General features: G+C 49.8%; 1 protein-coding gene across 2 annotated transcripts; it reads left to right on the top strand.

Moving 5' to 3' along the window:
• Positions 1 to 1,040: 1,040 nt before the first annotated feature.
• On the top strand, positions 1,041 to 13,232 carry Pomk (protein O-mannose kinase). 2 transcript variants are annotated; one of them, XM_013110844.3, is made up of 6 exons: positions 1,041 to 1,130; positions 3,477 to 3,547; positions 5,633 to 5,710; positions 7,434 to 7,704; positions 8,426 to 8,706; positions 11,366 to 13,232. In XM_013110844.3, exons 5-6 carry the CDS (start codon positions 8,434 to 8,436, stop codon positions 12,134 to 12,136), a joined length of 1,044 nt encoding a protein of 347 aa, XP_012966298.1. In that variant the 5' UTR covers positions 1,041 to 1,130; positions 3,477 to 3,547; positions 5,633 to 5,710; positions 7,434 to 7,704; positions 8,426 to 8,433; the 3' UTR covers positions 12,137 to 13,232. The 2 variants fall into 2 exon arrangements, with proteins under 2 accessions (XP_012966298.1, XP_005066633.1); XM_005066576.4 differs by having other exon boundaries at positions 7,445 to 7,704.
• Positions 13,233 to 14,704: the final 1,472 nt, after the last annotated feature.

The raw sequence follows: 14,704 nt of genomic DNA on the forward strand, positions 1-14,704 counted from the left end.
TGCACTTTTCAGCAGCGTCATAGTGAAAACAACAAAACATCCTAGACAGCAGCACTACAACACTAAACACATATCTAAAGCACGGGATTGTTTCTCCACCCTTAGCCATTAGTCACTTTCCTATCACCGTGATAAAAAGCACTGACACAAGAAGCTTAAGGGGGAGGGGTTTGTTACTTAGGTTTGCTCTAACAGTGGGATACAAGCCTTCATTTCAAGGAAGATGTAGCAGCAGGCAGGGGAGGGATGGTACCAGGGACAGAAGACCGGATCCAAGGCTGTATCCATCATCCCTGGCCTGAGTCCTACACACACACACACACACACACACACACACACACACACACACACGCACACAGTCTGAGAGGCAAAATGAACGGGATCCAAGGCTGTATCCATTATCCCTGGCCTGAGTCCTACACACACACACACACACACACACACACACACACACACACACACAGTCTGAGAGGCAAAATGTTGTTTTTAAATCCACATGCTGCACTGTCTTGATTCCAAACCTGGAAAGTAGTAGATCAGTTTAGAAGTAGATGGTACGTATATTTTAAACAAACAACAAATTATGTAGTGTCACCTCTGATTACCATTTCACAACCCCACCCCCCTCGTTTCACATCAGGTACAGATACTTGTGTGACCTGTTGAGATCGCCCAACCTTCACGTTACTTAAATGTCCATCTTGAGGTGTGAACCTGAAATCTGTGAAGTTCAGCTTTGTGACTCAGGTCGAAGCCCCAAAGTCACCTTTACATGCAGTTTTCAAATCCAGAGGCATCAGTACCACTGGGAGCTCGATCTGCGGTGGTGCTGAGAATTTCATTTCATTTGCCTATGCTGCTGTTCTGAGGACCACGGCTTTACAGAGAGTGTAGATCACGAAACAACCCTTGAGGTTTCCAGCCCCACGTTCAACCTGTTTGCTGCATCCTGACATTCACCAGCTGGGAGAGGAGAAGCTAGAACCAGATGCTAGGTGAGAGCGCCTGCGCGGTCGCGGGCGTCCATTGCGCGGCGGGAAGCAGCCACCAGGGGCAGTCTCGCGCTCGCCTCGGCCCGCTTCCGGCCGCGCAGGCGTCGTGGGCTGCAAGCCGGGTTTGGTGGTCGCCAGGTAGGTTCCCGGGAGTGGTGTAGACGGGCCGCGAGTTACGGGGCCTTTTCCAGCTTGGACCTCCGACCCAGCCCTAGGGTGGGATGACGCGGCTCTCACGAGGCTCAGCTGGGCCTTGCCTTGGAGCAGGTGGTGGCCGCGGCCCCTCCAGATGCTTACTGTGCACCCCTCCGGGTGATCAACGTGCATTTCCCCCTCCGGGTCTCTCCGTGCACCCCCTCCGGGAGCCGCCACTGAACTGTGTGAGCTGAGACTGTCCGCGGTGCTCTCCTTTCTCACCCTCTCCCTCCCCTCCTTTGTTAAAAAGCAACATTTAGACGTTTAGGAATTCTGACGCCCCCACCCTTTGCCTGTGCAAACTAAATAACATCCAGAATATTTAAAATAATTATCGGAAAGTGAGATTTAGTCTGAGTTGTACTGGTGTAAAACATTCTGCATATTGGCAGCTCATTTCGTTGCTTGATTTTCTTTGTCTAAGCAGTGAGCATACAGCAGTTGGCCCTTTTTCACCATTATCAAACAGCCGCGGTGTTTAAACAGTGCCAGAGCGTATTCCTTAAAGCTCCAGGCAGCCAGTCTCGGTGCCCGCCCCCTCCAGTGACCACTGGGTTCAAGTCCGCCTAGCTCCTGAGCTTTGCAAGATACTGGAAGAACTGGATTTGAGGCAGCCCTTGCACATACACGGTGTAGCTCTTGGGCGGGCGCCTTCACCTTTGAGCCGGCTCCCTTCTCTGGGATTGTTTTCCATTTGATGTTGTATGATACTGTGTGGACAGTTGGGTTTCGGGGTGATTGCTTTTTGCTGAGGAGAGTCAGAATGTGAGGATTTAGCAACAAGGCTTAAGATACAGTCCATAAGAAACAATGCATTAATGGCTTGCCAAGTAATAAGGGTCAACAGAGACTTGAAAATACGCATTCTAGAGGCTGGAGACATGGCTCAGTGTTTTAGAGCAGTGACTACCCTTCCAGAGGACCTGGGTTCAGTTTCCAGCACTCACATGGCCCACAAATGTCTGTAACTCCAGTTCCAGGGAACACAACAGACATACATGTAGGTCTTTTACCAATGCACATAAAATTAAAAAAATAGTAAATTATTTTTAAAAATGAATAAAAAGAAAATACAAATTCCAGATTCCGGAATTTGTGCCTGCTGTTGTTTTTTTTTTTTTTTTTTTTTTTTTTTGGTTTTTTCGAGTCAGGGTTTCTCTGTGTTGTTTTGGAGCCTGTCCTGGAACTCGCTCGGTAGACCAGGCTGGTCTCGAACTCACAGGGATTCACCTGCCTCTGCCTCCCGAGTGCTGGGATTAAAGGCGTGCGCCACCATCACCCGGCTATGATCAGCTTTTTAAAATGATTTATTTGTCTATTTATTTTTGCCTGCATGTATGTCTGTGTGAGGGCCAGGTCTCCTGGAACTGCAGTTAGAAACAGTTTTAAGCTGCCATGTGGGTGCTGGGAGTTGAAACTGGGTCCTCTGGAAGAGCAGCCAGTGCTCCTAACCCCTGAGCTCTCTCTCCAGCCCCACTATCATCAGCTTTTAAAAGGGAAGGGTCTACTTGGGCTCAGTCTTGGGAGTTCATTCCATAATGGGTCTTTGCTTGGTGGCTTTTGCTATGGCCTGTGGTCAATCTGCACGTGGCAGGAGAGGGCGGCGGTGGACGGGGACACCATAGGAGACAGTGGCAGAGGAGGTGATTCACTTCATGGCATCCTGGAGGCAGAGAGACGCGGTCCTTTCTAGGTTGTGCTGTTACTGACCGAAGCTTCCTTATAGTGGCCTCTACGTTTTTACGGTTCTGCCACTGTCCGGTAGCCCCAACGACTGGAGGCCAAGTCTTTAACGACTGAGCCTTTGGGACCTTACCCACCAAGAGAGTGAAAGTGACTGGGAAGTGGCTGAAGAGTGAGTAGTGGGCGTGGATTTATGGTGAAGCCTCTTCTGCACTCCCACAATCCCACGCAAAACTCTGGAAAGGGGCTGACAACTTCGCATTCCAAAGCATGCATGGAATGTGTGTGTGCCTGTGTGTGTGTGTGTGTGTGTGTGTGTGTTTCCCACGTGTGTCGCGACCTACATTAGGAGGTCAGGGTACAACATGGGTGCCGGTTTGGGCCTTCTTCCTTGTTTAGACGGGATCACTCTGTGGTGTGCCACCGTGGGTCAGGCAGCTGGCCCAGCAGCTTCCTCGAATTCTGTTTCTACCACTCGCCATAGCTCAGGGGGATTGGTTGCAGGTGCATCTGACCTCTCTCGGGCTCTGGGGGTTTATTTCAGCTTGGGTCTGCACACTTTACCCACTGAGCCCTCTGCCCGGTCTGTGTGTGCTCTTTTCTTAGGGAGCTCCCTTCCCTTCCTGGAACTGTGTAAGCTGAAGACTCCGTGAAGCTTGCATCCACCCAGTAGACAGGTGAGATGGGGGTGAAAGAGATTCGGCCCTTAGAAGATGTGGCTATGGTGTTGCTATGGTGAGACTGGATGAGAGAAGAAATGGGTGGATTCGAGGCTCTAGAACTGAGAACAGATTCATGGGCATGGGGAGACCCAGGGAGGACAGCAGGGTGCATGCCAGAGACCATGAGGACACAGAAGTGCCGTGTGACTGGCCAGTCAGTGCCCTTAGGTCCCTGTTCTGTGCCGGGCACGGCAGATGGTAGGGAACCAAACAGAACAGGTGACAAACTGTCGCATCTGCTGCTCGGCCTCTGTCCGAGAACGTGCGGAGGGTGTCGGGGATTGACAACACAGAGACTTGTTCAACGATGTAAAGAAAACTTTAAGCAGGCCCCAAAAAGGTTCAAGAAAACTTCCTAAGAAAGGCTCCCTCCAGAAAAGCTTCTGCTCTCTCCTCTACCCTGGCTGGTTCTGCTCTGACACCAAAAACTGATCTGGGCGTGTCAGAAGAGGCGGTTAGTCTTTGGACAAGGTTGAGGTCAGGGCGGTTTCCGTGGGCAGGCCTTTTCCAGGAACTTATTGCCCTGGGCATTGTATTGTTTTTAGTAAACATGTTTTTAGTAAACATTGTCTTACAGCTGCCTACTCCCAGGCCGAAGGGGAAGTGGGTCTCTGCTCAAGGTCTGGTGTTCCCACAGTAAACATCTTGGAGCACAGTCTACACATCTCCTAAAGGGTTTCCTTGAGCACCAATGAGTGTTTGGGGGCTGGGGTGTAGGACGCTGGGGGAGTCTGGAGCAGCGGACTGTGGCCGTTTCCCAGGGTTCACGCTCCCCTTGGTGTAGGAGTCAGACGCAGGACGCTCCACCACTGCCCACATCCCTGGCCACTCAGGACTCGTCTAAGAGTCTAGACTTGTTCCTCAGGGCACAGAGAGATATTGAATGTTTGTATTCTGGGCAGGATTTTATCTGTGGATTTTATCAAAGAGGGATTCTTCCACATACACACAAGGAAATATGTGCAAAATCTGTTTCACACCAGGGTGGCTGTGAATGTCTGTAATGAGTACAGGAGAGACTTAGGCAAGCGGATGGGATAGTTTGTCTGTCTGCACAGTGAGACTGTCTGGGCCGGGGAGTTATTCATTCATATGCTCCAGTCAACTGAGTAGATAAATCTCAAGCACAATGTGGTGGGCTGGCGAGATGGCTTCGTTGCCATGGGTGCTTGCTGCCAAACCCAGCAACCTGAGTTCAACCCTCATGATCCACATAGTGGAAGGAGAGAACTGACCCCTATAAGTCATTCTCTGACCTCCACATGCGTGCCTTGGCAGGTGTCCTCACTCGTACTCAAGTGAAGAAATACAATTTAAGAAATTAAAACAACAGCATCAATGCTGTACTTAAAAACTGTTAGTTGAAGAGCTGATCTACAGTATACCAGAATTAGCACAATCCCTAGAAGTTACTTGTGGGCCCGGGTTTGTGACCATTAGGACACAGCTTAACTGTGTCCACCAGAGGGCGTCAGGTTTAGCATTCGTCCAGATCATCTGGAGAACTGTAAAAGCTTGTTTTGTTTCTGATCAGCAGGTCTGAAATGAGCACCTGGGAAATGGCTTTTTCTTCCCAAGTTCCCAGGTCTACAGCTGGAGAATGCCAGAGAACAATCGTGAGGCTGGTGACAGCTGGGGATGGGGAGGGCGTCGAAGGTGCTTCAACCCTACGTGTAACATTTCGTTTCTTTCACAAAGGTCAGGCTGCGGGTGCAGTATAGCTTAGTGGAGGGTCAGGCGTGGTGCAAGACGCTGGGTTGGATCCCCAGGGTACCACAACCCCATTAAAAAAACATTTGTCAGGCAGTGGTGGCGCACGCCTTTAATCCCGCCACTCAGGAGGCAGAGGCAGGCGGATCGATGTGAGTTCGAGCCCATCCTGGTCTACAAGAGCTAGTTCCAGGACAGCTCCCAAAGCCACAGAGAAACCCTCTTTTTTTTTTTTTAAATTGAAATAGATCCAGGACAAGTGTAAATTGACAAAAATAAATGGGTGGTCATAGTTTTATTTATTTTTTCCTTCGGAACATTTCGCTAAAGAAGGGAGATCCTGTCTACCGTGTGGAGGATGGATTGGAACAAAGAGAGACCATGCAGGAATCGGCTGTAGAAGCTCAGGTAAGAGGGCTGGTGGCCTGTACCGGGGCAGAGTCAGGAAATGGTAGTGTGTAGGACTGGTCCGGGGAGGGAGGACGTGTGTGACCCGGGTTTGTGATATGAATGAGGAGTAGGTTGTGTCCCCGTGGTGGAGTAGGAGCCCCAGAGAAGGGATATGCTGGGGAAGAAGGGAGTCACCGAAGTCAGACATTGAGCCCACTGAATATTGGGAGAAAGATCCAGGCTGCAGTATAGATTTAAGGATTGTGAGCATTTAGAGGGCTTCCAGAGACACCACATGAGGTGAGGTTACCTTGGCCTGCAACACCCTAGAAGGAATATTATCATGATACCAGGTTTGGCCAACTACAATCCACTGCCTGTTTTTTTTGTTTGTTTGTTTTAAATAACCCTGAACTAAGCAAGCCTTTTATCAGTGAGCTATATTCCCGGCCACTTTTATCCTTGTAGATGTTGGGTAAGAGATAGTTTGTAAGAAAGCACGGGGTTTCTTTTTGTACTCTGCAGGGGCGGCTGCTCTTACAGACTCTGGCAACAGAGTTGAGTGACAGAGACAGAGACAATGCTTGGTATCGTATCACACTCTGTACCTCACGTCAGTGATGAGGTTATCACTTGATTCTCACATTGAGTCCTAGAGGGAAAAAAACCCAAAACAGTTGCAACCCTCTGACCTAAAGTCTAAGTTGAGACACCTGGTCCCTCTAAAGGTTATGCTAGGTTTGCTGGAGAGATGGCTCAGTGGGTGCTTGTCACGCAAGCCTGTTGCATCCCCAGAGCCCACTTAGAGAAGAATCAACTCCACACGCACACTGTAACAGTGCTCGCCCGCCGGCCGGGCGTTGGTGGCGCACGCCTTTAATCCCAGCACTCGGGAGGCAGAGGCAGGCGGATCTCTGTGAGTTCGAGGCCAGCCTGGTCTACAAGAGCTAGTTCCAGGACAGCCTCCAAAGCCACAGAGAAACCCTGTCTCGAAAAACCAAAAAAAAAAAAAAAAAAAAAAACAGTGCTCGCCCGCGCCCACACGTTGTCCACAACAATTGTTGACATAGAGTTCTTTAAGACGCAGCGTGAAAGGGAAGGGACAATGGCCTGGGCAGGAACAGTTGCCATAGCTTTTGTTGAGCCTCTGAAGCTGATCCGAGGGCTTCAAGTCCCTGTGGAGAGAGGGACAAGTGACCTGAATCTGCGTCCTGCTGGAGCCAGCTGGGGAGACCCCAGACAATGGGGTGAACGGGCAAGATGGCCTCTACGTGGCCTCTGAATGAAACCAAAGTTTCCTGAGCACGTCCTGGTGACAGCAGGAATAAACTGAACTGTCAGTGCTAACAGCCGTGTTGCTGTGGACAACACTTCACCCTTGTCCTCATTGGCTTAGAAACAGGAAGGGGAGGTTCCTTATTCACTGACAGGAACTGTGTAAAAGGAATAGATTTGGAGGACAAGACTTGAAGCTGACTTTGGGAGATGTTTTTACAGTTAGTTTGTTGTTTTTGTTTGTTTGTTTGGGTTTTCGAGATAAGGTTTCTCTGTGGCTTTGGAGGCTGTCCTGGAACTGCCTCTGTAGACCAGGCTGGCCTTGAACTCACAAAGATCCACCGTCTTGGCCTCCCGAGTGCTGGGATTAAAGGCATGCGCCACCAACGCCCGGCTACAGTTCTATTTTATTTTGCTCCTGTGGGGATTTTGCCTGCATGTATGTCTGTGCACTGCGTGAATGCAGTACCTCCACAGGCCAGAAGACGCCATCAGATCTCCTGGGATGGAGTTACAGAGGTTGTGAGCTTCCATGTGGGAACAAGCACGACACTGAGGGACCCACGCTTGTGGATGGACACCCGGCTGGGAGAAGGCTGGGAGAAGGAAGAGACCCCTGCAGGGAGCATTGTCAGTGCTGATTCGGTCACCATGGTTTCCAGTCTAACGGTCACCTTGGAACATCTCTGTCCTGCACTTTGAGGGGCAAGCATCCTTTGCTCCAGAGTCCATCCCAGGTCTGTCCCCTTCTGGGTCCTTCCGCCGTGGCCCTGGATTGTTTGGGTCCCTACTGCCAGTGTCTCCTAAGTCATCTCTCTGGAACATCATGCCACCATTATTCTCACTCACAAGTTTGTCAACTCTTACTCCAGATTATCTCCAGGGCCTCCTAGCTAATATCTGCACCAAGCCTCCTGTGCACCCACTGAAGAGTTACCTTCGCCTCTTCATTGGGCCATCACTCGAGGCTAGGGTGCTCAGCTAGCTTAACCGAGGCCCTGCGTTCAGTCTTCCTAACCACAAAGAAAGAAAGCCTAAATGTTTTGTTGCTGCTGTGTTTGGGGTTCAAGCCTGGGGTCTTGACCATGCTGGAAGCTCCCTGAGCTGAGTCACCAGCTTGTTCTGGGGCTCTTGGGTCCCTTCCAAGGAGCACCCTAGCTTCTCAGCTCCAGGAGACCCCTGTCTGTTTACTACACCAACTAAGCCTCTTTGTCCATCTTCTATCCCGATCCACGTATACACATTTACACTTAGGGTAAGCTCCTGTGGGCGAAAAGTCTCAGACATTTGAGCTTGTAATGAGGAATGTTTGTCAGAGCAGCTCACACTGCAGTTTGTGGAAGCCTTCAAGTGACACTGATGCTGACTGAGTGGGGGTGACCGCCCTCAGCCCACTAGTGGCACCTCATGGAAACTGACAGACAATGGTGCTTCTCCCTGTCTCGTGTTCTGTTCTAGGCACTGACATGGGACAACATGGAAACAGGAAAGGTCCCAGCCACAGAGAAGTCCCCCGGGGCGTTGGGCTGCTGCTCGCCGTGGCCCTTATGAATCTGCTTCTTTACCTCTGCGTGGACCAGGTTTTCATTTCTCCTCGATCGACCGAGGATGCTAGGCGCTGCCCTCATGGCTACTTCAGAATGGGGCGGATGAGAAACTGCTCACGCTGGCTGTCCTGTGAGGAGCTGAGGACAGAAGTGAGGCAGCTGAGGCGCATTGGGGAAGGAGCCGTGAAGAGAGTGAGTGTCCGTGTCTCTGCTGTCCTCACTGCCATCTCGGGGGAGAGCAATTTGTTTGGCACCAGCTGCCATGGTGCTTGCTGTAGCTGGGAGTCTAAGGCAAGAAGATTGCTTGAGGCTGGGTGGTGGTGACGCATGTCTCTAATTCCAGCACTTGGGAGGCAGAGGAAGGTGAATCTCTGAGTTTGAGTGCAGCCTGGTCTACAGATTGAGTTCCAGGGCAGCCAGGACTATACACAGAAACCCTGTCTTGAAAAACCAAACAAAAGAAGAAGATTGCTTGGGGTAGGGACTTTGAGGCCAATCTGGGCAACATTGTGGAATACTGGCTTAAAATCAAACAAAAGAAAAAAGAGCCACAAAACCCCTGTTGTAATTTAAGAAAAGCAGTGTTAGAGAGAAAGACGCCATGTGACAGGGTTCAAGCAAAGGGGTTTTTGTTTGTTTGTTTTGGGGGGGTTGTTATTAAGGAAAGGGGCTGTAAGAAGGGGAAAGGGAAGCGGGGAGACTAGCCTCTGGAGACAGGATCAGCAGGAGAGAGGAGAGAGGAAGAAAGGGGGGCAGGAACAGATAGAGAGGGAGAGAGAAGGATGGGAGGTGGGCAGGGCCCTTTTAAAAGGGAACATAGTGAATGTGCATAGGTGATGCTCTTAGTGGCTGCAGCTGAGGGCATATCCTGTTAGAACCCCAAGGACAGGCCAGCACAGATGCCTGAATGCTAACACCTGTGTTTCTGTCCTTGAGCCCAGGAGTCTCAGATCTGGAACTGTGCTATAGTGAAACCATCTGGAGGAAGGGAGACAGGTGTCCGCAAGAGTACTATAGGATAGGAGATAGGAGATGGGAACACTTTCAGGAGACAGGCTGGGGATGTAGCTTAGTTAGAAGAGTGCTTGCTTCAAGGACTTCAAAGCCAGCCTGTGCTATATGAGGCCTTGTCTCAAAAACAACAACAACAACAACAAAATACACACACACACACACACACACACACATTTTTGGAAGCTTAGTTAACCTTGTAGCCATTACATGTAGATAGGAACTCCAATTAGTATCAGGAAAAAAAGTAAAAGTAAGAAAGAAAAGTGTTCCTAGTTGTAGAGCACACTGTTTTCAATTGCAAAGTTACATAGTTACAAAAGAAATGAGAGACAGTTACAGAGTTAAAGAGCGCTCTATGCTTTCAGCCCAGCACCGGCACTGCAGGCCTTAGTGTGCCATTCCTGCTCTGAGACAAACATTTCTTCAAATACTCACCCGTGGTCTGAGCTAATGGTCTTATTCTGAGTTAAGAAGACAGAAGGCTCGGCACACAGCGTCCTCTTCCTTGTGAGGTCCGTGTACCTCCCCACGCGCATCACCCTAACTCCCACGACTTTGCTTACAGAACGATCCCCTCCCAGGATCACCAGCCTTTCCCATCCATCCTTCATTCCCGTCCTATAAAAACAAGCGCGCTTTACAGAAAGAAACTCCGGTTTCTCGATTGCCAGGTCCTCTGTAGCTGCCACTCTGCTTCTCTGATGAGAAAGCTCATTCACAACCCACACCTCCCGCGTCTTCATCCTCTCCCAGTGCGACCTCCAGACACCAGGAAACCACCTTTTGTTTTTCCAATGTCCAGCTTACTGCAAGTTGAATATTGCTTTCCTCTTAGTCCCTTCATCAACCGCGGACATGGTGCTTCTTGCCCTTAGTCTGGCTTTCTAGGATAGCATGTCTTCCTCGGCCCTCACTCGAGCTTAACCCTTCACTGCCTTCTCTTTCCTCGTCCCACTGGGTGATGACTGCAGTTTGGAAATAGACAGTGGTGCGTCCAGACGCTTGTGGTTGTTGATAATGGAGGGGGAGCTGTCTCTGGCACTCGATGGGGTGGAGGCTGCGGACACTGCCAGACGTCCTGTGCCATACAGGACAGGCCTGTCCCCCAGTGGACCGCTGTCTGGACTGAATGTAGCAGTGCTGAGGCTGAGAAAACGCCTCTAGATGTAACCTAGTTTCTAGACCTTGTCTAATTCTATTGCTTTTATATATATTTAATAAACTCCCAGGTGATTCTCTCTAGTCCCGTCTCTCCTCACGTCCTAGAGCTGTACAATCAACTGCTTACTTGACACGTCTACTTGGAGTTCTCTGAACACGTCAGTATGTCCTCTGTGGAACTCTTGTTTGTTTGTCTTTCCTTTTGAAGAAGAGTCTTAACTGTATGGTCTCCAGATATGTATGTGTCACTATAGCTGGCCTGGTGTGCAGTGCTTGGTAATCTCCTCCATGGGGCCTGCTCTTTGCCCTCTTAGTAGATTGCATCACTTTCTACCCAGTTTCTTGAGCCATATACCTGGGAATCGTCATTGAGTCCTCCTACCTCTCCTGTCAGCCGAGAGCCGGCTGTGCTCTTCCACACTGCGGTACTGACGGCTCCGAGTCTCTGTGTAGACTTTAGAAGAGCCTGTGGAGTCCTCCTTGAGCCTGCTCTTCCCCTTCCCCGTCTCAGGTAGCTGCTAACCTTGCTGGGTGTGTGTGTTCATCCTCACAGGTCTGGGATGGCAGGGACTGGACGGTATCTGGTTCATCTCCACGCCTGCCTCCTAGGAGGTGTTTGTTTCTCGGCTTGCCTCGGTGGGAGCCCGGTCTGACATTCTCTGTGGCCCTGTTTCAGGTCTTTCTGTCTGAGTGGAATGAACACAAAGTCGCTCTCTCCCGGCTCACCAGGCTGGAGATGAAGGATGACTTCCTCCACGGGCTGCAGATGCTCAGGTCCCTCCAGAGCGAGCACGTGGTCACGCTGGTTGGCTACTGCGAGGAAGATGGCACCATTCTCACCGAATATCACCCCTTAGGTTCCTTGAGCAACCTGGAAGCAACACTAAACCTTTCAAAGTACCAGGGTGTGAACACTTGGCAGCGTAGGCTGCAGCTGGCCGCCGAGTATGTGAGCGTCATTAACTACCTCCACCACAGCCCGCTGGGCACGAGGGTCATGTGCGACTCCAATGACCTGCCCAAAACGTTGTCCCAGTATCTGCTGACAAGTAACTTCAGCATTGTGGCAAACGACCTGGACGCCCTGCCCCTGGTGGACCACGACTCTGGGGTACTTGTGAAGTGTGGCCACAGGGAGCTCCAAGGGGATTTTGTGGCCCCTGAGCAGCTGTGGCCTTATGGTGGAGACAGGCCCTTCCAAGATGACCTCATGCCCTCCTATGATGAGAAGATTGACATCTGGAAGATTCCGGATGTCTCCAGTTTCCTTTTGGGGCACGTGGAAGGGAGTGACATGGTTCGATTCCATTTGTTTGATATCCATAAGGCGTGTAAGAGCCAGATCCCCACAGAAAGACCCACGGCTCAGCATGTTCTAGACACTTACCGGAGGGTTTTCCATTCACTCAGAGACACTGTGATGTCTCAGACAAAAGAGATGCTGTGAAGACAGGCCTCTGCGTGATGCTGAACGGCATCCCCGCTGTTCTACTCTTGGCGATGGAAGTGCTTTCATGAACCTTGTGCTTTGTTGACTTTGGCTGTTCAGCCACGCGGGCTCTCCTCAGCATCTGCCTGCACGTTTGTTTGAGTGTGCTCTGCTCTCCTGGCAACCTGGATAGAAGTTTCCAAGAGGGAAAACCTTGCTTTGATGGGCTTGCTAGTGAAGACGCAGACTGTTTGTGGATATGTACAGTGCTTAAAGGAAGGAATAAAACGGTAATCATGAGGACACATTGCCTACTCCGGTAACTGTTCATAGACTGGTAGGATGTATAATTTTTTTTTAATTGTTTTTTTTTTTTTTTGAGACAGAGTTTCTCTGTAACTTCGGAGCCTGTCCTGGAAATAGCTGGCCTTGAACTCAGAGATCCGCCTGTCTCTGCCTCCTGAGTGCTGGGATTAAAGGTGTGCATCACACCCCCATGGAAATGGAAATCTTTAAATGACCACCTGTGAATAAACACACTAGTTCTTCAGAGAACATTTTCCCCTAATTTAAGAAGCCCTGTTGGAAGCTGGGGCTACAAAACTCAGTGGTCAGGCACTTGCTTGGTTCTGTGCAGAGCCCTGGATTTGACCCGTGACGAGTGCACACATCTTGGCTGTCCAAAGTGCTGCCCTTGTCAGTGAGGTCATTGTCCGTGTTGGAGATGACTGTCTGTGAAGCTTCCATGCTGTGACCTCACTGAGGCAGGTGTGCCGTGGCAGCATGCTCTTGAGATTGTGAATGGCTAGGAATGTTGGGAGCAGCAAGAGGAGAAGACTTTACCTGCGTGGATGGTGCTGACCCGGTGTTTCTATGTGAGCATTTCATATCCCATGTCCCTCTTTACCAGAAAGTGCTGAGCCTCCCCTGGGTTTGCGCACACCTGAACACTTAAAAAAAAAACTGTGGAGCCAGGAATGATGGTGCACACCTGTAATTCTAGCACTTGGGAGGCAGACTGGAGGCACTAGGAGTTCAGGGCTATCCTGGGCTATGTACCACAACCCTGTCCATCCATACCACCACCCCCCAATAAAAAAAGATCTCTCCTGTGGTGCTAGCATCCTTATCTTGGGTGACATGAGAGATTTGGTGTGTGTTCATGGTCACTTAGGAGGTGCCTGTCTTTCCCTGAACGTGAGCTGGGGACAGAGTCACAGACGGGGGCCTACCTCAGAATCTGGCCTCTCAAGTCTAGAGTGAAGTTGAAGAGTTTTCATTTGTGGCTGGTTCCCATGCTGCCGCCGCCGATGTTTCCCTCCTCCAGGGACCACCGTTAGAGATGAGTTCCTCCACAGACAGAAGCAGGCAGCATCAGTACTGTGTTGTCTTCTGTAACCTGTGGCTGACTGGGGAGTGAGCTTGCCCAGGGTATCTGAACTATCACTGTGAAGCGTATCGAGTATTCCATTTACTTTGGGTTTGTTGTCTTATAAAGACTCCATTTAACCCACTGGCCAGGAGGTAGAGTAATTGGAATCCTGTGCTGCTAGTGGGAGCCTAACAATGCAGAAGCATGTTGGGAAAACATTCAGGCAGTTAGTTTCTCCGAAAGTTTAAATAGAATTATCACATGACCCAGCAGTTCTTCCAAGTATGCACACAGAAGGGTTGAAATAATGACAGCATGTTTACATTATCCATGAGCGTTGATGGTGCAATTATTGATAATAAGCCAAAGGGGGAAAAATGACTCAAATGATGTCATTAATAAAGTGTATACACACACACACACACACACACACACACACACACACACACGTCCATATAGTGGAATATCATTCAGCATTAAAGAATAACATTCTTCTGCATGCTGCAGTGAGTAATTCTTGAAAACATACTGCATGGAAGAAGCTGCTCAGAGAAGATGACATGTTACACAATTGTATCTGGATCATCCAGGTCTAATACCATAGCAACAGGAAGATGGGTGTGTGTGAAGGATGGGCAGTAGCAGGCAGGACTGAAGGACAGGAAGTGATGGACCGTATCGAGATCACACAGTGGGAGATGTTCACACAACTCCAGCGGCTCTCACCGCTCAGCTGTATTCAGAGGGAAAAACTTAGACCACAAACCTGAGTGTTTCTTGCCCTTTCCCTCCCCGAGGGCAATTGTAGTCAACCTCAGGGGCATTCACGACGGAATGATCCAGAACTGCAAAGTCCAGAGAGGACCCTGAATACAAATGAGGCTGTGAAACACAAAACCCTAACACTTTGTCCTTCATCAGAGGCACCGTGCTCACTTACAGTCCTCTCTGCACCCTAGCGAGGGAGCTGTTGCTTCCCACAAATTCGAAAAAGAAACTTCTGGAGAGAAGTGAAATGTGACTGACAGTGTTGCTCTAACTGGTGAGGTGTGTGTTCTGCTGTGTGCCTGTGTATACTTCTGTGGATGGGCTTTAAATACTCCAAAAGTCTTGGCATGATTTTTTAAAATCCCCACAAAAAATCTATTTTTATAATTGTTTCAGGTATAGAAGGGAGAAGCCAAAAATCTTAAAAATAAATAACTAAACACACA

The sequence above is a fragment of the Mesocricetus auratus genome, unplaced genomic scaffold, assembly GCF_017639785.1.
Source record: "Mesocricetus auratus isolate SY011 unplaced genomic scaffold, BCM_Maur_2.0 Super-Scaffold_100026, whole genome shotgun sequence".
Classification (NCBI taxonomy): domain Eukaryota; kingdom Metazoa; phylum Chordata; class Mammalia; order Rodentia; family Cricetidae; genus Mesocricetus; species Mesocricetus auratus.